We start from the raw sequence: 27,827 nt of genomic DNA, 5'->3' as shown, positions 1-27,827 counted from the left end.
CAGGCACCAATCAGCAGCTAACTTCCACTAGTCAAGGATATGTGCATATTATTTTTTAACAAAGGATACCAAGGCCTAGATTTGGAGTTTGGCGGTAGCCGTGAAAACCAGCGTTAGAGGCTCCTAACGCTGGTTTTAGGCTACCTCCGGTATTTGGAGTCATTAAAAAAAGGGTCTAACGCTCAGTTTTCAGCCGCGACTTTTCCATACCGCAGATCCCCTTACGTAAATTGCGTATCCTATCTTTTCAATGGGATTTTTCTTACTCCGGTATTTAGAGTCGTGTCTGAAGTGAGCGTTAGAATTCTAACGACAAAACTCCAGCCGCAGAAAAAAGTCAGTAGTTAAGAGCTTTCTGGGCTAACGCCGGTTCATAAAGCTCTTAACTACTGTACTCTAAAGTACACTAACACCCATAAACTACCTATGTACCCCTAAACCGAGGTCCCCCCACATCGCCGCAACTCGATTAAAATTTTTTAACCCCTAATCTGCCGACCGCCACCTACGTTATCCTTATGTACCCCTAATCTGCTGCCCCTAACACCGCCGACCCCTATATTATATTTATTAACCCCTAATCTGCCCCCCACAACGTCGCCGCCAGCTACCTACACTAATTAACCCCTAATCTGCCGTCCGCACGCCGCCGCCAGCTACATTATAGCTATGTACCCCTAATCTGCTGCCCCTAACACCGCCGACCCCTATATTATATTTATTAACCCCTAACCTGCCCTCCCTAACATCGCCGACACCTAACTTCAATTATTAACCCCTAATCTGCCGACCGAATCTCGCCGCTATTCTAATAAATGTATTAACCCCTAAAGCTAAGTCTAACCCTAACACTAACACCCCCCTAAATTAAATATAATTTTAATCTAACAAAATTAATTAACTCTTATTAAATAAATTATTCCTATTTAAAGCTAAATACTTACCTGTAAAATAAATCCTAATATAGCTACAACATAAATTATAATTATATTATAGCTATTTTAGGATTAATATTTATTTTACAGGTAACTTTGTATTTATTTTAACCAGGTACAATAGCTATTAAATAGTTAAGAACTATTTAATAGCTAAAATAGTTAAAATAATTACAAATTTACCTGTAAAATAAATCCTAACCTAAGTTACAATTAAACCTAACACTACACTATCAATAAATTAATTAAATAAAATACCTACAATTACCTACAATTAAACCTAAAAATACACTATAAATAAATAAATTAAATACAATACCTACAAATAACTACAATGAAATAAACTAACTAAAGTACAAAAAATAAAAAAGAACTAAGTTACAAAAAATAAAAAAATATTTACAAACATAAGAAAAATATTACAACAATTTTAAACTAATTACACCTACTCTAAGCCCCCTAATAAAATAACAAAGCCCCCCAAAATAAAAAAATGCCCTACCCTATTCTAAATTACTAAAGTTCAAAGCTCTTTTACCTTACCAGCCCTGAACAGGGCCCTTTGCGGGGCATGCCCCAAGAAGTTCAGCTCTTTTGCCTGTAAAAAAAAACATACAATACCCCCCCAACATTACAACCCACCACCCACATACCCCTAATCTAACCCAAACCCCCCTTAAATAAACCTAACACTAAGCCCCTGAAGATCATCCTACCTTGTCTTCACCATACCAGGTTCACCGATCCGTCCTGGCTCCAAAATCTTCATCCAACCCAAGCGGGGGCTGGCGATCCATCATCCGGCGGCTGAAGAGGTCCAGAAGAGGCTCCAAAGTCTTCATCCTATCCGGGAAGAAGAGTAGATCCGGACCGGCAACCATCATCTTCCAAGCGGCATCTTCTATCTTCATCCGATGAGGACCGGCTCCATCCTGAAGACCTCCACCGCGGACCCATCTTCATCCGGCGACGTCCAACTGAAGAATGACGGTTCCTTTAAGGGACGTCATCCAAGATGGCGTCCCTCGAATTCCGATTGGCTGATAGGATTCTATCAGCCAATCGGAATTAAGGTAGGAATATTCTGATTGGCTGATGGAATCAGCCAATCAGAATCAAGATCAATCCGATTGGCTGATCCAATCAGCCAATCAGATTGAGCTCGCATTCTATTGGCTGATCGGAACAGCCAATAGAATGCGAGCTCAATCTGATTGGCTGATTGGATCAGCCAATCGGATTGAACTTGATTCTGATTGGCTGATTCCATCAGCCAATCAGAATATTCCTACCTTAATTCCGATTGGCTGATAGAATCCTATCAGCCAATCGGAATTCGAGGGACGCCATCTTGGATGACGTCCCTTAAAGGAACCGTCATTCTTCAGTTGGACGTCGCCGGATGAAGATGGGTCCGCGGTGGAGGTCTTCAGGATGGAGCCGGTCCTCATCGGATGAAGATAGAAGATGCCGCTTGGAAGATGATGGTTGCCGGTCCAGATCTACTCTTCTTCCCGGATAGGATGAAGACTTTGGAGCCTCTTCTGGACCTCTTCAGCCGCCGGATGATGGATCGCCAGCCCCCGCTTGGGTTGGATGAAGATTTTGGAGCCAGGACGGATCGGTGAACCTGGTATGGTGAAGACAAGGTAGGATGATCTTCAGGGGCTTAGTGTTAGGTTTATTTAAGGGGGGTTTGGGTTAGATTAGGGGTATGTGGGTGGTGGGTTGTAATGTTGGGGGGGGGTATTGTATGTTTTTTTTTACAGGCAAAAGAGCTGAACTTCTTGGGGCATGCCCCGCAAAGGGCCCTGTTCAGGGCTGGTAAGGTAAAAGAGCTTTGAACTTTAGTAATTTAGAATAGGGTAGGGCATTTTTTTATTTTGGGGGGCTTTGTTATTTTATTAGGGGGCTTAGAGTAGGTGTAATTAGTTTAAAATTGTTGTAATATTTTTCTTATGTTTGTAAATATTTTTTTATTTTTTGTAACTTAGTTCTTTTTTATTTTTTGTACTTTAGTTAGTTTATTTCATTGTAGTTATTTGTAGATATTGTATTTAATTAATGTATTTATAGTGTAGTGTTAGGTTTAATTGTAGGTAATTGTAGATATTTTATTTAATTAATTTAATGATAGTGTAGTCTTAGGTTTAATTGTAACTTAGGTTAGGATTTATTTTACAGGTAATTTTGTTATTATTTTAACTAGGTAACTATTAAATAGTTATTAACTATTTAATAGCTATTGTACCTGGTTAAAATAATTACAAAGTTACCTGTAAAATAAATATTAATCCTAAAATAGCTATAATATAATTATAATTTATAGTGTAGCTATATTAGGATTTATTTTACAGGTAAGTATTTAGCTTTAAATAGGAATAATTTATTTAATAAGAGATAATTAATTTCGTTAGATGTAAATTATATTTAATTTAAGGGGGTGTTAGTGTTAGGGTTAGACTTAGCTTTAGGGGTTAATACATTTATTAGAATAGCGGTGAGCTCCAGTCGGCAGATTAGGGGTTAATAATTGAAGTTAGGTGTCGGCGATGTTAGGGAGGGCAGATTAGGGGTTAATACTATTTATTATAGGGTTAGTGAGGCGGATTAGGGGTTAATAACTTTATTATAGTAGCGCTCAGGTCCGGTCGGCAGATTAGGGGTTAATAAGTGTAGGCAGGTGGAGGCGACGTTGTGGGGGGCAGATTAGGGGTTAATAAATATAATATAGGTATCGGCGGTGTTAGGGGCAGCAGATTAGGGGTACATAGGGATAATGTAAGTAGCGGCGGTTTACGGAGCGGCAGATTAGGGGTTAATAATAATATGCAGGGGTCAGCGATAGCGGGGGCGGCAGAATAGGGGTTAATAAGTGTAAGGTTAGGGGTGTTTAGACTCGGGGTACATGTTAGAATGTTAGGTGCAGACGTAGGAAGTGTTTCCCCATAGCAAACAATGGGGCTGCGTTAGGAGCTGAACGCGGCTTTTTTGCAGGTGTTAGGTTTTTTTTCAGCTCAAACATCCCCATTGTTTCCTATGGGGGAATCGTGCACGAGCACGTTTTTGAGGCTGGCCGCGTCCGTAAGCAACTCTGGTATCGAGAGTTGCAGTTGCGTTAAATATGCTCTACGCTCCTTTTTTGGAGCCTAACGCAGCCTTTATGTGGACTCTCAATACCAGAGTTATTTTTATGGTGCGGCCAGAAAAAAGCCAGAAAAAAGCCAGCGTTAGCTACGCGGGTACTTACCGACAAAACTCTAAATCTAGCCGCAAGAGAATGAAGCACATTTGAAAATAGAAGTGAATTTAAAAAAGTGTCTTAAAATTACATGCTCTGTCTGAATCATGCAAGCTTAATTATGACTTTTCCTATCCCTTTAACTATGTGTTTAAACCCTTTGGGTTGGTTGATCACATAGGATTTAGCAAGCAATAGTGCAATAAGAAAAGGCTCTAATGCATTACAATATTTTTATTTCAGCTTTATGTCCCTTTAACATTATCAAAGCTTGTAACTGCGCCTGGTGGACTTCAAAGAAGAAGGTTTGTGCATGCTCAGTCCACAGTGCACAACCAGAATGTCAAGGATGGAAAAGGTTTTTTATTGGGTATGCTCATGAATGCCCGAGCAATGCAAATGTTGCTAAATAAAATATCTTTAAAAATGTATATTTTATGTGTAGATCTTTTTCAATGTGCTGCTGGATTGCTGTGCATATATAAAAACCTAGATTAATGTTTTTATTAAAAAAATAGTAAGGCTTTTCTTCCCTATAGCATCTATCATACAATATGTAAGTGATGGGGTCTGAATATTCAGTTTTAGGTTATACAATACATGTACTTACTTCCCACACTGCACATAGGTCAGTTGTTTTGTCAAAGATTACTTTACCATTCTCATCCATTGGAAGAAGATCTCCTCCAGCCTTAAAAATAAATAAAATGAAATAATAATAACAATAATAACAATAATAGTATTAATAATAAAGGCTTTCACTATGACTTAAAAAAATAAAAAATCTCAAGAACCACAAATAAAGCATTTAATTTAAAGGGACATTATACACTAATTTTTTATTTGCATAAATGTTTGTAGATGATCTATTTATATAGCCCATAAAGTTTTTTTTTTTTAAATGTATAGTTTTGCTTATTTTTAAATAACATTGCTCTGATTTTCAGACTCCTAACCAAGCCCCAAAGTTTTATGTGAATACCGTCTGCTACCTTCTCCAGCTTGCTCCTGTTTGTGTAAAGGGTCTTTTCATATGCAAAAGAAGGGGGGGGGAGTGTCTTATTTCCCACTTGCAGTGGGCTTTCCAGCTACCTTTTCAACAGAGCTAAACTGAGAGCTAAGTAAGGCCTAGATTTAGAGTTTGGCGTTAGCCGTGAAAACCAGCGTTAGAGGCTCCTAACGCTGGTTTTAGGCTACCTCCGGTATTTGGAGTCACTCAAAAAAGGGTCTAACGCTCACTTTTCAGCCGCGACTTTTCCATAATGCAGAACCCCTTACGTAAATTGCGTATCCTATCTTTTCAATGGGATTTTTCTAACTCCGGTATTTAGAGTCGTGTCTGAAGTGAGCATTAGAAATCTAACGACAAAACTCCAGCCGCAGGAAAAAAGTCAGTAGTTAAGAGCTTTCTGGGCTAACGCCGGTTTATAAAGCTCTTAACTTCTGTACTCTAAAGTACACTAACACCCATAAACTACCTATGTACCCCTAAACCGAGGTCCCCCCACATCGCCGCAACTCGATTAAATTTTTTTAACCCCTAATCTGCCGACCGCCAACTACGTTATCCTTATGTACCCCTAATCTGCTGCCCCTAACACCGCTGACCCCTATATTATATTTATTAACCCCTAATCTGCCCCCCACAACGTCGCCGCCAGCTACCTACAATAATTAACCCCTAATCTGCCGACCGCAAAGAGCCGCCAGCTACATTATAGCTATGTACCCCTAATCTGCTGCCCCTAACACCGCCGACCCCTATATTATATTTATTAACCCCTAATCTGCCCCCCTCAACTTTCGCCTCCACCTGCCTACACTTATTAACCCCTAATCTGCCGAGCGGACCGCACCGCTATTATTATAAAGTTATTAACCCCTAATCCGCCTCACTAACCCTATAATAAATAGTATTAACCCCTAATCTGCCCTCCCTAACATTGCAGACACCTAACTTCAAACATTAACCCCTTATCTGCCGACTGGAGCTCACCGCTATTCTAATAAATGTATTAACCCCTAAAGCTAAGTCTAACCCTAACACTAACACCTCCTAAATTAAATATAATTTTAATCTAACGAAATTAATTAACTCTTATTAAATAAATTATTCCTATTTAAAGATAAATACTTACCTGTAAAATAAATCCTAATATAGCTACAATATAAATTATAATTATATTATAGCTATTTTAGGATTAATATTTATTTTACAGGTAACTTTGTATTTATTTTAACCAGGTACAATAGCTATTAAATAGTTAAGAACTATTTAATAGCTAAAATAGTTAAAATAATTACAAAATTACCTGTAAAATAAATCCTAACCTAAGTTACAATTAAACCTAACACTACACTATCAATAAATTAATTAAATAAAATACCTACAATTACCTACAATTAAACCTAACACTACACTATCAATAAATAAATTAAATACAATACCTATTATTATCGGTTATTTGTAGAGCGCCAACAGATTCCGCAGCGCTATAACTACAATGAAATAAACTAACTAAAGTTAAAAAAATAAAAAAGAACTAAGTTACAAAAAGTAAAAAAATATTTACAAACATAAGAAAAATATTACAACAATTTTAAACTAATTACACCTACTCTAAGCTCCCTAATAAAATAACAAAGCCCCCCAAAATAAAAAAATGCCCTACCCTATTCTAAATTACTAAAGTTCAAAGCTCTTTTACCTTACCAGCCCTGAACAGGGCCCTTTGCGGGGCATGCCCCAAGAAGTTCAGCTCTTTTGCCTGTAAAAAAAACATACAATACCCCCCCCAACATTACAACCCACCACCCACATACCCCTAATCTAACCCAAACCCCCCTTAAATAAACCTAACACTAAGCCCCTGAAGATCATCCTACCTTGTCTTCACCTCACCAGGTATCACACCGATCCGTCCTGGCTCCGATATCTTCATCCAACCCAAGTGGGGGCTAGACATCCACTGAAGAAGTCCAGAAGAGGGTCAAAAGTCTTCATCCTATCCGGGAAGAAGAGTAGATCCGGACCGGCAACCATCATCTTCCAAGCGGCATCTTCTATCTTCATCCGATGAGGACCGGCTCCATCCTGAAGACCTCCACCGCGGACCCATCTTCATCCTGCGACGTCCAACTGAAGAATGACGGCTCCTTTAAGGGACGTCATCCAAGATGGCGTCCCTCGAATTCCGATTGGCTGATAGGATTCTATCAGCCAATCGGAATTAAGGTAGGAATATTCTGATTGGCTGATGGAATCAGCCAATCAGAATGAAGATCAATCCGATTGGCTGATCCAATCAGCCAATCAGATTGAGCTCGCATTCTATTGGCTGATCGGAACAGCCAATAGAATGCGAGCTCAATCTGATTGGCTGATCCAATCAGCCAATCAGATTGAGCTCGCATTCTATTGGCTGATCGGAACAGCCAATAGAATGCGAGCTCAATCTGATTGGCTGATTGGATCAGCCAATCGGATTGAACTTGATTCTGATTGGCTGATTCCATCAGCCAATCAGAATATTCCTACCTTAATTCCGATTGGCTGATAGAATCCTATCAGCCAATCGGAATTCGAGGGACGCCATCTTGGATGACGTCCCTTAAAGGAGCCGTCATTCTTCAGTTGGACGTCGCAGGATGAAGATGGGTCCGCGGTGGAGGTCTTCAGGATGGAGCCGGTCCTCATCGGATGAAGATAGAAGATGCCGCTTGGAAGATGATGGTTGCCGGTCCGGATCTACTCTTCTTCCCGGATAGGATGAAGACTTTGGACCCTCTTTTGGACTTCTTCAGTGGATGTCTAGCCCCCGCTTGGGTTGGATGAAGATATCGGAGCCAGGATGGATCGGTGTGATACCCTTTGAGGTGAAGACAAGGTAGGATGATCTTCAGGGGCTTAGTGTTAGGTTTATTTAAGGGGGGTTTGGGTTAGATTAGGGGTATGTGGGTGGTGGGTTGTAATGTTGGGGGGGGGTATTGTATGTTTTTTTTTACAGGCAAAAGAGCTGAACTTCTTGGGGCATGCCCCGCAAAGGGCCCTGTTCAGGGCTGGTAAGGTAAAAGAGCTTTGAACTTTAGTAATTTAGAATAGGGTAGGGCATTTTTTTATTTTGGGGGGGCTTTGTTATTTTATTAGGGGGCTTAGAGTAGGTGTAATTAGTTTAAAATTGTTGTAATATTTTTCTTATGTTTGTAAATATTTTTTTATTTTTTGTAACTTAGTTCTTTTTTATTTTTTGTACTTTAGTTAGTTTATTTCATTGTAGTTATTTGTAGGTATTGTATTTAATTAATGTATTGATAGTGTAGTGTTAGGTTTAATTGTAGTTAATTGTAGATATTTTATTTAATTAATTTAATGATAGTGTAGTGTTAGGTTTAATTGTAACTTAGGTTAGGATTTATTTTACAGGTAATTTTGTAATTATTTTAACTAGGTAACTATTAAATAGATCTTAACTATTTAATAGCTATTGTACCTGGTTAAAATAATTACAAAGTTACCTGTAAAATAAATATTAATCCTAAAATAGCTATAATATAATTATAATTTATAGTGTAGCTATATTAGGATTTATTTTACAGGTAAGTATTTAGCTTTAAATAGGAATCATTTATTTAATAAGAGATAATTAATTTCGTTAGATGTAAATTATATTTAACTTAGGGGGGTGTTAGTGTTAGGGTTAGACTTAGCTTTAGGGGTTAATACATTTATTAGAATAGCGGTGAGCTCCAGTCGGCAGATTAGGGGTTAATAATTGAAGTTAGGTGTCAGCGATGTTAGGGAGGGCAGATTAGGGGTTAATACTATTTATTATAGGGTTAGTGAGGCGGATTAGGGGTTAATAACTTTATTATAGTAGCGCTCAGGTCCGCTCGGCAGATAATGGGTTAATAAGTGTAGGCAGGTGGAGGCGACGTTGTGGGGGGCAGATTAGGGGTTAATAAATATAATATAGGGGTCGGCGATGTTAGGGCAGCAGATTAGGGGTACATAGGGATAATGTAAGTAGCGGCGGTTTACGGAGCGGCAGATTAGGGGTTAATAATAATATGCAGGTGTCAGCGATAGCGGGGGCGGCAGATTAGGGGTTAATAAGTGTAAGGCTAGGGGTGTTTAGACTCGGGGTACATGTTAGGGTGTTAGGTGCAGACGTAGGAAGTGTTTCCGCATAGCAAACAATGGGGCTGCGTTAGGAGCTGAACGCGGCTTTTTTGCAGGTGTTAGGTTTTTTTTCAGCTCAAACAGCCCCATTGTTTTCTATGGGGGAATCGTGCACGAGCACGTTTTTGAGGCTGGCCGCTTGCGTAAGCAACTCTGGTATCGAGAGTTGAAGCTGCGTTAAATATGCTCTACGCTCCTTTTTTGGAGCCTAACGCAGCCTTTATGTGGACTCTCAATACCAGAGTTATTTTTATGGTGCGGCCAGAAAAAAGCCGGCGTTAGCTTTTCGGGTCTTTACCGACAAAACTCTAAATCTAGCCGTAAGTTTTTAAACAGTTTTACACTGGATTTTTATATCAGTATCTGTGCATCTTATTCTTTATAGTAGTGTCTATTACATGCAGTTATATGAAAATGAGTGTATACTGTCCCTTTAAGGGACATTGTACTATAAAATTGTTCTCCCTTAATTTTTTTCCAGTGACTTGTTATAAAATGTATGAAACCATTGTTTCTTTATGATTATTTTTTTATATGAAAGAGTTTGTTTTGTTCTTTGAAACCACAACCCATTATATAGCGTGTTGAACTTGCTGGGAAATCAGATATCCTTATTTTATCCCTATCTGTACACACATACTTCTGTATATTATCTCTGTCTGTAAATCAAAGCCCAATACTTGGGATCTGATGATCTAAAGCTCTCCGCTCAGGTGAGATGATCTAAAATAATCCTCCAACACTGAAAGATCCCTAGTGAAATTCTTAAAAGGCAGATTATGCTATACTTCTCCAAGGAACAATCCCTGCATTTCTGTATGTGAAGGAGAGACAAGCGCAGCACAATATAGCACTGCATGACATGACAGTTCTTATGCAATTACACTTTGTGCTTTGTAATTTATATTAAATTTACACTTCAGATTAAGTTTTATTAGATTTAAACGTTGCACGTTCTAGTTTGTATTTTAATTTGAATAAAGCAGTGTGTTTAGGATTGTGATTTTAAAAATTCTGATCATGCTTTCCCAGTGTTTATGTAACTTTAACAAATTATATATTTATGAGTATCTGTCAGACTCACCTTCACAACAAGAATTTATAGTTCAGTTAATATGGTTTTGTAGCTAGCTAAGCAATCCCAGATAAAATGGTATTAAATCTGGGTGTTACTTAAGTAGCAAAATTCTAGGTTATAGAATATTGAAGTATAATTAAACATACCAATTTGATATATATTTGTAACAGGTCTGATGAGTAATTTAGTTTTATTGCTTATAACAGTTTAGACTGAGGATCAGGATAAGTTAACTTAAAACTTCTTAGATGAACTGCACAGAGCATATGGTTAAGCTACGTAAGCAAGTTGTAACAGACACAATGTTAATGCACTATGCAGGAGATCCGTTAGATAACTTTGATATGTATGAGTTCAAATCCAAGAGGCAAAACATAGTAACTTGATTACAGCTTTACACAGACTGAACTGGAAAGCAAAACAGGTTTAGTTCATTATGTGAGTGAGCAAGTGTATGATGATACAATGTTAGTTGCGACTTATGCAAAGACACACAGAGCTCGGTATATACTGTAGATGAGTAATGTTCAAAGGCATAAACAGAAAGTAAAGATACTTGCGGTTATAGAGTTACAAACTCTATGATGTTACGGTGAGATTCTTGGAGGCAAAGTAGTAAGAGAGCTATCCATAGTACACTGTAATGGAAACTGCGTGTAGGCAAAGTAAAGCAGCTGAGCACACAGGTGCGGATGATCCGGTATGGAGTAACTGGAGAGTAATTCCATAATAAGCAATACAAAAGTTTAAGACACAAAGTACAAAGTCTTTAAGCACAAAGAGAGTAAAATAGTAACTCTCTACAAAACAAAGGTAAGGCTTGAGCTGAAGAGCACAGGTACACTTAACAGACTTCAATATTCAGGCAACTTGGGAGTAATACTATTGGCTTTAAATAGGGTGTATCTGATAATGGGTGTAGGAAGATTTAAAGAGACATGACATATCCCCCTCTTCAAGGACTCATCTCAGGGGAATCAGATCTAGGTTTCAAAGGGTATCTACAATGAAATGCAGATTTTAGTCGAGGAGCATGAACATCGACACAAGGTTGCCATGAGTTTTCTTCAGATCCGTAACCTCTCCATTTTATCAGATACTCCAATTTACGATGTCTGATCCGGGAGTCAAAAATTGCCTGAACTTCGTATTCTACATGACTATCGATCTTAATGGCTGGTGGTGGTACTACTGTAGGTTGGTATGGGTGTTAGGAACATAAGGTTTTAGTAATAACACATGAAATGTCGGATGTATTTTATAGGTCTCAGGTAATTCCAAAGTAACAGCATTAGGATTTACAATTCGTTTTATGATGAACGGTCCAATGAACTGGTTTCCTAACTTTTTACTGGGTACTTGTAACTTGAAATACTTCGTAGATAACCAAACTGAATCTCCTATCTTGTAGTTCGAACTTGGTCTATGATGTAAATCATAATAATGTTTTTGACGTGCTTTTGCTTCTTCCAGATGCGTTTTCAATCTTTGTCTTAAGGATGTAGAATAATCAATAGCTGCTGGTGAATTAACTGTAGTTTTAGAGATTTTTATGGTAGATGGATGAAAACCATATGTGGCAAAGAATGGAGTTATTTTTGAAAAAGAGGATATTGAATTGTTATATGAAAACTCTGCCATAGAAAGAAAAGTCACCCAGTCGTCTTGAAGATGTGATATGTAACATCTCAGATACTGTTCCAATATCTGGTTTATTTTTTCAGTTAAACCGTTAGTTTGAGGGTGATAGGAAGTAGAAAGTCTAGAGTCAATCTTTAGGAGTGTACATAGAGATTTCCAAAAGGAGGAAGTAATCTGAGTGCCACGATCTGTAATTATAGTGTTGGGTATGCCATGCAGTTTGACTATGGAGTTGATAAAAATATGTGCTGTTGTTCTAGCTGTAGGCAGTTGTTTAAGCAGTATGAAATGTGCTAGTTTTGTAAGGTGGTCTACAACTACAAGTATAGTACTATATTGCTGTGAAACTGGAAGTTTAACTATGAAGTCCATTGATATTGTGGACCAAGGTGCATCAGGTACTGGTATTGGGGTCAAATAACCAATGGGTCTTTTATGCTCTAATTTATTTCTTGCACATATCTGACATGAGTTTAAATAGTTGTGAATAAACTGATCCATCTTTAGCCACAAGAAGTATCTTCTGATAATATCTATAGTTTTCTTTACTCCAGGATGTCCTGATAAAACGTTATCATGGAAATGAAGTAGAATGAGATCTCTAATGTTAACTGGTATATACAATTTGTCTAAGTGGTAGTACAATCCAGTATTCGAGTTAAGGGTACATTCTTTAGGAGGTCCTGGGTACAAATTTTGAGCTTTGAGTATTTCTTTTTAAAGAGTGAATATACTGGCCAAAATCTTTTCAGCAGGTATAAGTAAATCAAATGAATCTTTAGGAGGAGTGAAATCATATACTTTTAATTAAGCATCTGCTTTACTATTTTGAGTACCGGGTCTGTAAGTAATACGAAAGTCAAACCTATCCATGAATAAGGCCCATCTGACTTGCCTAGAGGACAAGGTCTTATTTTTCTTTAAATACTCGAGATTTTTATGATCTGTATAGATTAAAAAAGGTATTTCAGTTCCTTCCAATAGATGTCTCCAAGTCTCTAATGCACTTTTAATTGCCAAAAGTTCTTTGTCTCCAACGGAGTATTTAATCTCAGCAGGTTGGAGAGTTCTGGAATAAAAGGAGACAGGGTGAAGTTTGTTAGTTTGTTCACTTCATTGAGAAAGGACTGCACCAATTCCAGAATTTGAGGCGTCTACTTCCAAAACAAATTGAGTGTTATGATTTGGAAGAATCAATATGGGGGCAGTTGTAAAGCTCTTTTTTAGGAAATCAAAGGCTTGTTGAGCTTCATTTGTCCAAATGAACTGTTGATGTTTTTTAGTAAGTTAAGTAAGTGGTTTTACTATGGTAGAAAAACCTGAGATACATTTTCTATAGACATTAGAAAAACCTAGAAATCTTTGAAGTGATTTTACAGATTTAGGTTGTGGCCAATTGGTTATCACTGATATTTTGACTGGATCCATTTGTATGCTATTAGGAGTTATAATGTATACAAGAAATCTTTTTTACATGAAACTGACATTTTTCAAGTTTTGCATAGAGTTTATGTTCACGTAATCTGGTAAGTACCCAACGTACATGTTTTTCATGCTCAGCAGAATTCTCAGAATATATTAATATATTATCAAGATATATGATTACACACAAGTCTGTTAGATCTTTGAATATTTCATTGATAAAATATTGGAACGTACCAGGGGCATTGCAGAGCCCAAAAGGCATTACTCTATATTGGTATAGGCCATATCTAGTTCAAAATGCTGTTATCCACTCTTCCCTCTCTTTAATGCGGATAAGATTATAAGCCCCTTTAAGATCTAGTTTGGTATATATGGTGGCATTAGATAGGCATTCCAGCAATTCAGGGATGAGTGGGAGTGGATATCGTTTTTTTTACTGTTATGGCATTTACATCCCTATAATCAATGATTGGACTTAAAGATTCATCTTTATTTTTTACAAAAAATATTCCAGCTGCAGTTGGTGAGGTAGAAGGGGTGATGAACCCTTTTTTAAGATTTTCACGTGAGTTAATTCTTTTTGTGATAAAGGATATATTTTTCCATGTGGTAATTGTGAACCAGGTATGAAATCAATTGGACAATCAAATATCCTGTGTGGCGGTAAATTTTCCGCTCCGCTCATATTAAAAACATCTATTAGATCCTGATACACACTTGGAATAGCAATCTCATATATATTACACAATGAGGGAAACATGTTTTCAGACAGTAGTTAGATTTATATTATGTGAATTCCAGTCAATTGTGGGGTTGTGTTTGGTCAACCAAGGATACCCCAAAATGATGTTATGTAGGGATTTAGGTATGATGTCAAAAGATATAAACTCAGTGTGACCCTTTGTGTCAGAAATTAAAAGAGGAATTGTGTGATGAGTTATAGGTCTTTTTTGTATAAAACTTCCATCTATGAATTTAACAAAAATAGGTGTTTGCTTAGCTACAGTGGGAATTTTATTCAATTTAACAAATTCAGCATTTATGAAATATCCACATGCACCAGAATCGATTATTGTTTCAGTCGGGATAAGTTGTTGATCCCACTGTAGAGATAAAGCGAAAGAAAGATGAGTGGAAATATCACTAGTAGTAAGAGAATTAATATATTTCTCCTTACCTTTTCTCGCAAGCAAAGGACAAGCAGAAACTATATGGACCTTGTTAGTACAATACAAACATAAGTGTGATAGTCTCCTACATGTTTTCTCTTCTTGAGAGAGTGGGCCTTTAATAGTTCCTATTTCCATTGGAGTAGAATATGTAGGAGATTTCTCTGAGCTGTTAACTGAAATATAGGAACGTTTAGAAATAGCATCATTGACAGACCTTTCTGTCCTTCTTTCTCTCAGACGACGATCCAAAGTAATACATAAATTCATCAAACTCTCAAGTGTCTCTGGCATATCCAATTGTGAAAGTTCATCTTTTAAACATTCAGATAGTCCCAGGCGGAACTGGTGTTTTAAACTTAACTGGTTCCAAAGGGAATCAGTTGTCCACATCTGAAACTCAGTTATGTATTCTTCAACTGTTCTCTTCCCTTGTTTTAAGGAACGTAATTTAGTCTCTGCATTAATTTGTTTATTACAATCCTCATATAAAGATGACATTTTAGAAAAAAATAAATTATCCAATGAGTCTAATATGGGGTCGTTAGCTTCAAAAAAGTGGTTGGCCCATGTCCTGGGTTCCCCAGAGAGAAATGAAATTGTAGTGCACACCTTTATCCTTTCAGAATGATATGTGCGAGGCTTCATAGAAAATAAAAGATTACATGTATTTTTAAAATCTCTAAATTCTGTACGTTTCCCAGAGAAAGAACTGGGTAGATTTATGTGTGGTTCAGGAGAGTCATTTGGTTTGGTTGTTAATGCATCCTTTAATAAATCTTTTAATACAGAGTTCTCAGTTTGCACTTCCGTTAACCCACGTGCCAGATAATCTATTTTCTAATTTTAATGTAGCAAACTGACTGTTTATTTCATTAGGATCCATAATGCAGAAAACAGATTATATTTATTTTTTATGGCCTGAATATTATGTCAGACTCACACCTTCACAACAAGAATTTATAGTTCAGTTAATATGGTTTTGTAGCTAGCTAAGCAATCCCAGATAAAATGGTATTAAATCTGGGTGTTACTTAAGTAGCAAAATTCTAGGTTATAGAATATTGAAGTATAATGAAACATACCAATTCGATATGCCCAATATATTTGTAACAGGTCTGATGAGTAATTTAGTTTTATCGAGTATAACAGTTTAGACTGAGGCTCAGGATAAGTTAACTTAAAACTTCTTAGATGAACTGCACAGAGCATATGGTTAAGCTACGTAAGCAAGTTGTAACAGGCACAATGTTAATGCAGGAGATCCGTTAGATAACTTTGATACGTATGAGTTCAGATCCATAGTAACTTGATTACAGCTTTACACAGACTGAACTGGAAAGCCAAACAGGTTTAGTTCATTACGTGAGTGAGCGAGTGTATGATGATACAATGTTATTTGCGACTTATGCAAAGACACACAGAGCTTGGTATATAGATGAGTAATGTTCAAAGACATAAACAGAAAGTAAAGATACTTGCAGTTATAGAGTTACAAACTCTATGATGTTACGGTGAGATTCTTGGAGGCAAAGTAGTAAGAGAGCTATCCGTAGTTCACTGTAATGGAAACAGCGTGCAGGCAAAGTAAAGCAGCTGAGCACACAGGTGCGGATGATCCGGTATGGACTAACTGAAGAGTAATTCCGTTATAAGCAATACAAAAGTTTAAGACACAAAGTACAAAGTCTTTAAGCACAAAGAGAGTAAAATAGTAACTCTCTACAAAACAAAGGTAAGGCTTGAGCTGAGGAGCACAGGTACACTTAACAGACTTCAATATTCAGGCAACTTGGTAGTGATACTATTGGCTTTAAATAGGGTGTATCTGATAATGGGCATAAAGGAAGATTTAAAGAGACATGACAGTATATTTTACAAATTGCATTGCACTTTGTATTTCTTCTTTTAAAATAAAACTGAATAACTGACAGCTTAAGTTTCCCAGAGAGCTTTATTACTTTCTATGGACCTGATAAGCAAAGGTTTTGTAGTTTTGAGAGAAATTATAGTGCGGACTTCAAAGGGCCTGAAATCACTGAATTTTATAAGAAAGGGTGTGGATCCTGGAAGTCCTACAGAGATGAGAGATGACATCCATAGAATGTAATAAAGCTCTCTGGGATATGGAATTTCACAGGAAAAGGTAAATGGAGAACACCTCGGGCTGATATGAAGGCTCAGTTTGCATCAATTACAAATTAAATTGAAAAGTTTCCACTACAATTGAACTTGATTTTGCCCATAGTTTAGTACAGTGTTTCTCAACTCCAGTCCTTAGGACCATTAACAGACCAGATATTCATTATATCTTAACTAGATCACAGGTGAAATAATCAGCTGATCAATAACCATAGTTTCTAACCTGCTCTCACCCTTCAGTTAATTATTTAACATGTGCTCTAGTTAAGACAATGAATATCTAGCCTGTTAAGGGTCCTGAGGACTGGAGTTGAGAAACACTGGTTAAGTATATATTACTTTTATTTCAGTTGAAAAAGTGTATTTTGAACTATAAGCAAACTTTACCTGCATACAGTTGACAAGAAAAAACAGTGAGATCAGGTTGTTTAAAATGCTTACACCATTTTACAAGACAAGAAATCTTCAGAAATATATAGTGAACTCCCTCTTTCTGAAGCTGTGTTTTATTTTGTAATAGGGAAAATACCAAATGCTATGTAAGTTGTAAAATATACAAATAATGATCCTTATTTGTTACATTAACACAAAAACTTTCAAAACATAATAAAAATTTGTAAAATCACAGCTGGATCTATATCTAAATTAATTAAAATATTAAATGGAAAGTGCAAAGCTTAAATGTAATAATACTGAAAAGGACCCAGTCTGAGGTGTAAAGTAATATAAAATGCAAAGCACAAAGTGTAACCTTCAGAAAGACCTTCAAATTAAATTGAAAAGTTTCCACTACAATTGAACTTGATTTTGCCCATAGTTTAGTACAGTGTTTCTCAACTCCAGTCCTTAGGACCATTAACAGACCAGATATTCATTATATCTTAACTAGATCACAGGTGAAATAATCAGCTGATCAATAACCATGGTTTCTAACCTGCTTTCACCCTTCAGTTAATTATTAACATGTGCTCTAGTTAAGACAATGAATATCTAGCCTGTTAAGGGTCCTGAGGACTGGAGTTGAGAAACACTGGTTAAGTATATATTACTTTTATTTCAGTTGAAAAAAGTGTATTTTGAACTATAAGCAAACTTTACCTGCATACAGTTGACAAGAAAAAACAGTGAGATCAGGTTGTTTAAAATGCTTACACCATTTTACAAGACAAGAAATCTTCAGAAATATATAGGGAACTCCCCTGTCCCTCCCTCTTTCTGAAGCTGTGTTTTATTTTGTAATAGGGAAAATACCAAATGCTATGTAAGTTGTAAAATATACAAATCATGATCCTTATTTGTTACATTAACACAAAAACTTTCAAAACATAATCAAAATTTGTAAAATCACAGCTGGATCTAAATCTAAATGTATTAAAATATTAAATGGAAAGTGCAAAGCTTAAATGTAATAATACTGAAAAGGACCCAGTCTGAGGTGTAAAGTAATATAAATTGCAAAGCACAAAGTGTAACCTTCAGAAAGAGAAATGCGAGAGAGCTCTTGTAGTACTGGAGAGTTCCGCCCTTTTTTTGAAGTCTGCATTACAATTTCACTCCAAGCAGGAGAATAATTGATCATCAGGCACTTAGAGAAAACAATTGAAAATTAACACTTTATTACTTATCTCTCCTAGCCCCCACTGGGAGTGTACTTTGTTCTGCTAGCTAGGTTTACAAATTCTTTTTATAGCCAAGTATAGAAACTTTCAGAATAGGTAGGGATACCATAGGCACAATCTGCTATTTCAAATACCAAAATAAAGGTAAATTAGCTATTTAAAAACAATTTTACACACTCTAGCAGGTTAAATGGATCACTGGAAACAAATTAAAGTGGAGACAAAAATGTAAGTGTACACTGTCCCTTTAATAAGGGAAGTTAATGAAAGAAAACTTTTATTTTTTGCTTAGTAACAATTAAAAGAAACAGTGAACACTTTTTTCAGTCTCTAAAATACATTGTAGCTCATAGTTATTATAGGTGTAGTGGCTTGTTAAAAAATATCATTTAAAACACTTCATGTTCATCACGGTTAGGGTATCCATCTCAGCCATGTTTTTCTTTACATGCTGCAGGGTGTGTAGGTAGGAACATGAATTTAAACTCTGGACAGCACACAAATAGTGACACTAAACAGCATTAATCATGTTCCTCTCTGCACACCATGCCGCATGTATAACTCATAAGTGTCGAGGAAAACATGGCCGAGGTGGCAACCCTAGTCACGGTACACCTGACATACAGACAGCCCACTCTTTGCTGCTTTATTTTTTTTAAAGGGATTGTTCAGCCGCGCAAACGGAAGCACATAGTTGTAGGGGCTCCTTGATCCAGGGGGAGGAGTGAGGCTCCTTAGTTATGGAAGTAGGAGGGGTAGAAATGAGGAAGTGCCGAGGCAAGCAGGAGTTGGCGCCATTAGTCAGAAAACACTTATCCAGACAGGAGTCAATAATTAGGTTCCATTTTCCCTCCCTACCTCCCTCCCTTAATTTATGGTTTGTCACAGCAATGAGGAGGGTGTGCTAGACATCAAAATTTTATTACCATGGCAAAAAGCAGGGTTGATTTGGTAGCCTCCCCAAGGGGTGGGAGAGCTGGGTAATTTGCTACTTGGGCATGGGGTCCCTTGGAGCTGAGTAGAAGAGTAAAATAAGTAAACGGACTTGGCACCTTGCTATGTCCAGCTGAAATTATAGACGGCCTGGTCAATAAAAAATGGTTAATTGGAAAGTGGAAGATTATATTACATTGGTGTTAGCACAAAACAGAAAATGGTTGTTGGATTACAACAAGTTATGGTGGTTTGATAACAGTGGTTCATTTATAAGTGCTATTTAAAGTTATGTTATTTAATAAACAGGCTGTGGCCAGATCTTTATACCAAAAATGTAAGTGTCTGTTTTTATTTATGTAAGTAAAATTATATGTTGTTATGTTTGATGAGAGCCGGTGAATGGACGACTCTATGGGGCATATTTATCAAGCTCCGTATGGAGCTTGATGCCCCGTGTTTCTGGCGAGCCTGCAGAATCACCAGAAACAGCAGTTATGAAGCAGCGGTCACAAAGACCGCTGCTCCATAACCTGTCCGCCTGCTCTGAGCAGGTGGACAGACATCGCCACAATACAACCCGATTGAGTACGATCGGGTTGATTGACACCCCCCTGCTGCAAAGCTGCAGGGGGCGGTGTTGCACCAGCAGCTCTTGTGAGCTGCTGGTGCAATGCTGAATACGGCGAGCGTATTGCTCGCCGTATTCAGCGAGGTCTGGCGGACCTGATCCGCAGTGTCGGATCAGGTCCGGCAGACCATGATAACTAGAGGCCAATGGGTCAAGGAAACCCAAAATTTTTCTTTCATGATTCTGATGGAAATGCAATTTTAAACAACTTTCAAATTTAATTCTATTATAAATTTCTCTTTGTTCTCTTCATATCTTTTACTGAAAATCATGGACGTATGCGTAGGAGCTGGTCCATTTCTGGAGCACAATCTGGCAGCAGTTTTGCAAGAATATTTTCCATTTGCAGAGCACTAGATGGCAGAACTATTTCTTACCATCTAATGCTCCTGATGCCTACCTAGGTATCTCTTCAACACAGAATATCAAGGCAACCAAGCTAATTTTATAATAGAAGTAAATTGGAAACTTTTAAAAAAATAATAAATATGCTCTGTCTGAATCACAAAAGAACATTCTTGGGTTTCATTTCCCTTTAAGATAGTGGGCGGCACAGCCAATCAAATGTTGTACTCCCTACCATATGCAAAATGCAACATTGCACCCTCCAGAAGCTCTGCTTGGTAGCTATAACAAGACGATGAATGGTCATATATTTAATACTATAAAAATTCTTTCTAGATGGTACTTGGCACAACTTGTATATTCAAACATTTTTGCAAACCTGTATTTAAATACTTCCAAGGGATTTTTGATACATATCCAATGGTATTGTACTAAATTACATAATAATGGTATTATCTTTGGATAAAATACAGAACATTATTTCAGCACGTATTAATACATCTGGACTTTCTTAAACTTCACAAAAAAGTTACATTGATAAATGGGCAATTCCATGAAAAGGTCAACCTGTCACACTTTTTTTTCTTTCTCAGATAAACTAATATTTATATTTATTTTTGGAAAGCACATAAACCCCTCTCTCTTTGGAGTTTCCCCTGGAGTCTTTTAGAAAAGAAAATGACACTCCTTTCTTTGGAAGCTATTCGTTATTGTATCCAGCATCATCTTGCACAAGGTTTAATATTTACGTTCTTAAAATCAAATATTGTTAACTAAATTAAGAAAGCCTTAGCTTCTAAGGTAAGTTTTCATGCAGTGAAAAGCCTAAATATTTACGTAACTAAATAATGTTATGTTGGTTATAAGATAAGATAGTAAACATTTCAAATCTACATTCGACACCATTCAAACTCACCCAGTATATTAGTTTATTGCAAGTCTGCGGAAAAATCTTGTAATTACAAAGTGATTACTATTCCTTTTAACTAAGAAGAATCATACGCTAATCAATTCCTACCTTATTGGGGAATTATTAAAAATAGGTCCAGCAGATGAAGTAAACTCAGAACAGTAACATTTTTGTGTCTTTGCATTAGTTGAGAAACATGAACAGATTTTTTACAAACCTTGCAGGAAATAGGCCAGTGGATGATATAAAGATCCATGTAATCCAGTTGTAGGGTTTGTAGGGACTGTTTCAGATGAGGTTGGATCAGTTCAGGGACATGGAATGAGCTCCACAGCTAAAAAAAAAAAAAAACACATTCAAAAACAGAATCAATTTTACTATAAGGAGAACAGAATAATACAATGAAAAACATTCTGAAGATTTTTTTCAGTGCCAAGAAGGATATCAACTTTTGGAAAAGAAGAGAGAAGAGAAAGAAAGAATTCTGGAAGCTGTGAAAAAAAAAAGACAACTTCTGAAACGTTTGAGTACTTACCTTTCCAGTATAGAATAAGTCTTCCCTTTTTACTGTCCCATCTTTAATTTTCTCTTGGATGGCCCGTCCAACTTCTGCTTCATTGCCATATAGATGAGCACCATCAATATGGCGGAAGCCAAAATCAATTGCAACCTTTGTGGCTTCCTCACTCTGAGATTTAGGAAACTAGAACATAAGTGAACAAAATTTCCATTATGGAACAGTGATGGAAGTGCAAATAGACACAGCTAACACAGATGGGTGAATGCCAAAACAAAGAACAAAAAAGCCTGTACAAAGTAACTACTGATAAATACAGAACAAAGGATAAATATAGAAAAAAAGGAAAGCAGCTGTCCTTCACAAAAATATTGTATGTCCAGCAAATTATGGGGAATGATAATGTAGGGGGTCATACATTGGCCCCTCCCTAAAGATTTATTATAGTTCCCATCCTATACCTTTGCTTTTTACTGGCTACCAGTAACAAGCAAAGCAGTAATTTTACCCCAAGATGCTGGTAATACACTCGAATAGTGAATTTACTTCACTTCGCTTTTACTGCCAGTAACACACATAACAGTACTTTTGCACTCTCCCCCCACTTTGGCTGCCAATTGCCCAAACAAAGTAAGGCTTTTACTCTATTGGTTGCAGACAATAACACACCAGTAATATAACTCATATGTTGCCAGTATTACAGAAATACTTTTTATCTTATGTTCACTGATAACACACTCAGCAACAATGTTTATACAAGTAGCAGTATTGACCTATTTTCTGTTGTACTTTTTCTTGCCTTTTATTGAAGTTTCAATCATTTCCATATATTGCCACCATTGTAAGGAAGTAGCACTATTCATGTAGTAATGCAGTGAATAGGTAAATGGCATGTCTTTTGGCATATTTGTAAATGATCTTCAAATAGGTGGACTTTAAATTTGTAGCTACTCCTTAGTGGATTAAAAAAAATATATGGACATAAGTGTTCAATGTTTCTTTTTTATTAATTTTACTGGATAACCAGATAAAATAGTAGGCTATTGAGTTCAATAACATACACCTGTCAATCCTAAGTGTCAAAGGGAAATTCAATAAACCTCAAGATTGTGCTGGGGTGTATATATGTTAGTTAATTAGTAGCGATACATTCAATGATGGCTTATGGGTCATGATTTTTTTTTTTTTTTTAATTTATCTAAACGGTTGGATTATAAATAAATAATTTAAAAAAAAAGAAACAGTCAGAAATGTAGAGGTTTAAATGTTATAAAGTATATTATTATAACAATGTTGGTTGTAGTAAAGGTGTTATCTTATTAAATAATAATAAAATTTGAAAAAATTGAGTAGACCGTCCCTTTAAATACAAAAGAGTTAGTATTTAGCGCTGCGGAATCTGTTGGCGCTCTACAAATACCTGATAATAATAAAATAATAGTATTTAAAAAAGGAAGACTGACCATCTTCCATTGGTTAAAGCACCCCACCCAAGCCCAGGTGTTATATATAAAGCCAAGGAGTCTCATTATATAATGTAGAGTAAAAGCAGGAATGATTCAGCCCATAAAGGCAAAGTACTGTAGTGTTAGGACCAGTCAACAGTGAGATATTTTGTAAGTTGGTGACTGACTAAGCAGACTATGGCCATAATGTGTGTGTAAGATCGCAATTTTAATATAAATGCATAGGTATTTTTGCAGGCATTCTTTTCAGCATTTAAAGGGACAGTTAAATCAAAATTAAATTTTCATGATTCAGATAGGGCATGCATCTTTCCCATTTCTTTCTATCATAGGATTTGCTTTGTTCCATTGGTGTTCTTTGTTGAAAGCTAAACCTAGGTAGGCTCATATGCTAATTTCTAAGTCCTTCAACACTGCCTCTTAATATTTTTTTCACATTTAGACAGTGCTAGTTCATGTGTTTCATATGGATAACATTGTGCTCACTCCCGTAGAGTTATGAGTCAGCACTGATTGGCTAAAATGTAAGTCGGTCAAAAGAACTGAAATAAGGGGGGCAGTTTGCAAAGGGTTAGATACAAGGTAATCACAGAGGTAAAAAAGTATATTAATATAAGTGCTGGTTATGCAAAACTGGGGGATGGATAATAAAGGGATTATCTATTTAGCTATCTTTTTAAACAATAAAAAATTTAAGTAGACTGCACTTCCAAAGCTGTGTTTAAACTCTGTAAGGTGTGCTAAACCATTAACCAAACTATATATATATATATATTTTATATATATATATTAGAACCTGTGATCGTAATTTGGGACTACCCATGCTAAAGATTTATGTGCTTTTTCCTATTTTTTTTTCTCTTTGCTACTTTTAATTGTCCCTCCTGTTTCATTCTGTCATTCACCCTCATCTTTTCATAGAACACTCCATATTCCCACTTAATTTCACTTTTGGGACCCTCCACTGTACTTTGGGAACACCTGTGCTAAACAGTTGTTTAATTTGTCTTAGAGTTTTGTCTCCATGCTACTTTTAATTCCCCCTCCCTTTAAAATCAATGGGCGTCTCATTCTCTTTTGTCATTCATTTTAAGTCCCTAAATAAGGCAGAAACTCTTTCATTTTAACTCTATTAGTTAAAAAACAACTTAATATATACTCACATATTCAGGAGCATAGGTTCCAAACCCTAATATAGGGATTTTATTCCCATCATTCAGTAGAATATAGTTTTCTGTCATTTCTGCAGACAATGAATGACTCAGCACTTCACAAGGCAGGAGGGTCTGACTTTAGAGCGGAGATGTTTTCCTGTAAAATGAGTAATTGGTATTAGTGCAGAGATGGTTGTGACAAGTAGGTGTGACTCTAAATGAATGAAGGGAAGGTGTGTTCAAACATGCAGAGGAGGAGGGTTGTATATAGAGACTGGTTTTAAAGGGGCATTTTAGTTTTGAATAGAAGCATTTTTTGCATTATACATGTATTAACAAATATCCTTTGAGTAAATATAAACAGTGTATCAATGAGATGCAAGATTTTTTATTCAAATGAGTGTCTTATTATATTGTTTTATGGTGAGGGAATGCTAAGGTCCTTTTCAGAATATCCTAACCCCCCAACATTATTACAATAACCGGGCCTCACACACCTCTGTATTTTGTGGAGTAACTACAGTTGCTATGCTAAACACCAGATAACTGATCATGTGACCCCCTCATTTCAAACAGTGGGTTGTTCGATCTCAAACGAGGAGACACTTGCTGCATTTTAATTCTTGTATATGGGTGCTAGGGACCTTCTTAGAGCCCAGAAAACCCTAAAAGTCACATAGTACATTGTTTCTCAACTGCAGTCTTCAAGTTCCCCTAACAGGCCAGGTTTTTATTAAAGCTAAACCAGTGCACAGGTGAAATAATCAGTTTATAGGTGAGAGCAGGTTAGTAACCACGGTGTTACTGATCAGCTGATTACTTCACCTGTGCACTGGTTCAGCTATAATGAAAACCTGACCTGTTGTAGGGTACTTGAGGACCGCGGTTGAGAAACACTGACCTAGTAAACAGGTGATTGTTATTTCTAAAGGGGAATTAGCCCCGTATTTGAATTATGAAAATTCCCATTTTCATATAAGTAATATTGTGTGTGTTGCATGCTGCCTTTGGTATATGGGTGCTCTTTGGAAGCCAATATCCCCTAAACAATAATAGATAGGTGATTGCTGTCACATACTTGCACAACACCAAATGTCATATTCCTCCTCAAACAACACGCACATAGATAGTGGGCAGCAGTAACATAATTGGCTGAGAAATGGTTGATAATGAGCACTATCCCCAAATTATTGTAATGAAAGATAAGCCTCCAACGACGGAAGAGAAAACATATACTGTGTAAGCCAAGCTGACCACCAACTCCCTAGCCAGTGGGCACCTGTCTGCATATCAATAATATTTCAAGGTAGCCCAAAAGCTGAATGCCATTGATGTATCTTCTGCAGGCAAGATTCTATTTTGCACAATAGGGCTCCCCAACAATTTAATTTCTTCATCAGCAAAACAGCTTCAAATAGTCCTCCTCAAATCCAGCACATTGCCTTCAGATGAGCAGCATTCTGTTGTTAATATATCTATTTGGAGGCCCAGACAGATATGTAAATATGTAAGGCATGTAATGTCTGCACTGTGCATTTTTGAGATGCTAAACACATTATGATTAAATCTCGTTTATCTTGCTATAGGATAACATAGCAGTCATTTTTAAAAAAACAAATTAACACCTTGCATAATAAAAAAAATGTGTGATGTTTGTTTTCCTTTTTTTGTCCCTGGGACAGTTACAGTTTGATAGTATAGGGGCTGCATCCAAAGGCTCCTTCTTGGCACAGCCAGTCTAACCCTCACAGTCTCTTAGACACAGCCACAAGCTCTGTGGTTGTCAAGTGAAGGCTCCTCCCTTCAACTTCTGCCTCCCCCAGTATAATTAGAAGACAGGAGGACACACGCAGCAATGTATGAGGCGGCGATATATTCAAAAAGGATGTGATGAGATGACAAGAAATTCAGTGAAATATTCAAAAGTGCCGACATTACTGTTTAAAGGCAGCATCGCCGAGAGGCGTTTTAATATACTTTGCAAAGGATGGCGATGCTGGCAAAATATTTAAAGTAATCAAACAAAAAGTTGCCGCCACTTCTCCAAAAATAAAAACACAAAGTTTATTAGTCACATCAAGTAAAAAACATAAACGGAGCTGGCTACATCTTACATGTTTCGGCGTTGAGCCTTAATCATAGACGTAAACATATTAAAACCACAAACATATTTGAAAGACAAACCGTTATGCTATTGGATCATTACAAATCATGTGACTTTAGTTACTTCTAACTTAAGGCAGACAGGTTCAATATTCCTGTAATTAGTGTATTAGTATGAGATCTAATGGGTCATTAATTGTAACTTTTTGTTAATCTGGCAGTGACCTTAAAATATAATTATTCAGGTTTTGTAATTAAATCTTATATCTTATAATCATATAATCAGGCTAAGGTATCTATATATCTATTATATATTTTTATTTAAATTTATTTCCTGTTTACCTATACAATACATATTATCAGACGTGCAATTTGTTTCAGCCGAATTTAGTTTTTGGCTGAATTTTGGCCGATTCAGAGATTCGGATAAATCTTAATTTCCGAATCAGCACCATGACTAAAATTCTGAAAATTCTGAAAACAAATAAATCAATTTTTAAAAGTCACCAAATTGAAGCCATCCAAAAGATGGTATCCAAGAACAAAGGCGCCCTCCACAGGCTGTCGCTAAAGGTAGACGATCACCAGGTTCAGCTCTTCTTAAAAACACATGGACAATTTAAGCATAAAAAAGGAAGAAGGCGCTCCAATGGTGCAGTGAAATAAAGTAAAAGTGATTCTTTCCCATAAAATCCCCTTAACTGTAAGTGGGTACTCGCAAAAGTAGCGCACTATAATGCAGTGCTATTCATGCAGGCTGGATTGATCCGAGCCCACCAGCTAGCTCCCACAGGATTCAAAGAGACCTCAAATCTGGAGTGCAGGGAAAGAAAACCAGGGAAGGGAGCAGAAAGACTCCTGGGGCGCGATCCGATAAACGGCGTAGTTTGCGGCGCAAGCGAGGGAACCCACGTCGCCCGCAGTTTCAGCTCGCAACTCGAGCTATCCCATATACGGCGCCATCAGATGCTAAAGTGCCGTAAGTCGGATAAACCAGCGATGTCCAGAAATCTGCGCAAGTACAAATTTCTGGCGTCGCCAGTGACTTACGCCACGTTAGAAACTGCCGGCGCCTACAAAACCTGACTAAAGTCTAAATCACCCGCACTGTCTAACACGCCTCCCTAACATAGCCCGACACGTCTAACCCTCTATCCGCTATCCCCCCTCACTATCCTAACAATAAAATATGTATTAACCCCTAAACCGCCGCTCCCGGAGCCCGCCACTACCTAATAAAGTTATTAACCCCTAAACCGCCGCCAGCTATATTAAATCTATAACCCCCTAAAGTGAGCCCCTAACACCGCCGCCAGCTATATTAAATTTATAACCCCCT

General features: G+C 37.0%; 1 protein-coding gene across 2 annotated transcripts in view; it reads right to left on the bottom strand.

Annotated features, from left to right (window-relative positions):
* LOC128664182 (aldo-keto reductase family 1 member C1) overlaps positions 1-24,562 on the bottom strand; it is a 73,072-nt gene extending 48,510 nt beyond the window's left edge. Inside the window, exons 1-4 of one of the 2 annotated variants that reach the window (XM_053718945.1) lie at positions 24,395-24,562; positions 21,784-21,951; positions 21,466-21,582; positions 4,787-4,867 (exon numbers count right to left, since the gene is read on the bottom strand). In XM_053718945.1, coding sequence (XP_053574920.1) covers positions 4,787-4,867; positions 21,466-21,582; positions 21,784-21,951; positions 24,395-24,472 — 444 coding nt within the window. In that variant the 5' untranslated portion in view covers positions 24,473-24,562. The remainder of the gene's footprint in view (positions 1-4,786; positions 4,868-21,465; positions 21,583-21,783; positions 21,952-24,394) is intronic. The other variant, XM_053718946.1, reaches the window with a different exon arrangement.
* Positions 24,563-27,827: the final 3,265 nt, after the last annotated feature.

The sequence above is a fragment of the Bombina bombina genome, chromosome 6 (genome assembly GCF_027579735.1).
Source record: "Bombina bombina isolate aBomBom1 chromosome 6, aBomBom1.pri, whole genome shotgun sequence".
NCBI lineage: Eukaryota > Metazoa > Chordata > Amphibia > Anura > Bombinatoridae > Bombina > Bombina bombina.
Note: the sequence above shows the minus strand (reverse complement) of the source record. Positions and strands in the feature narration are given on the sequence as shown.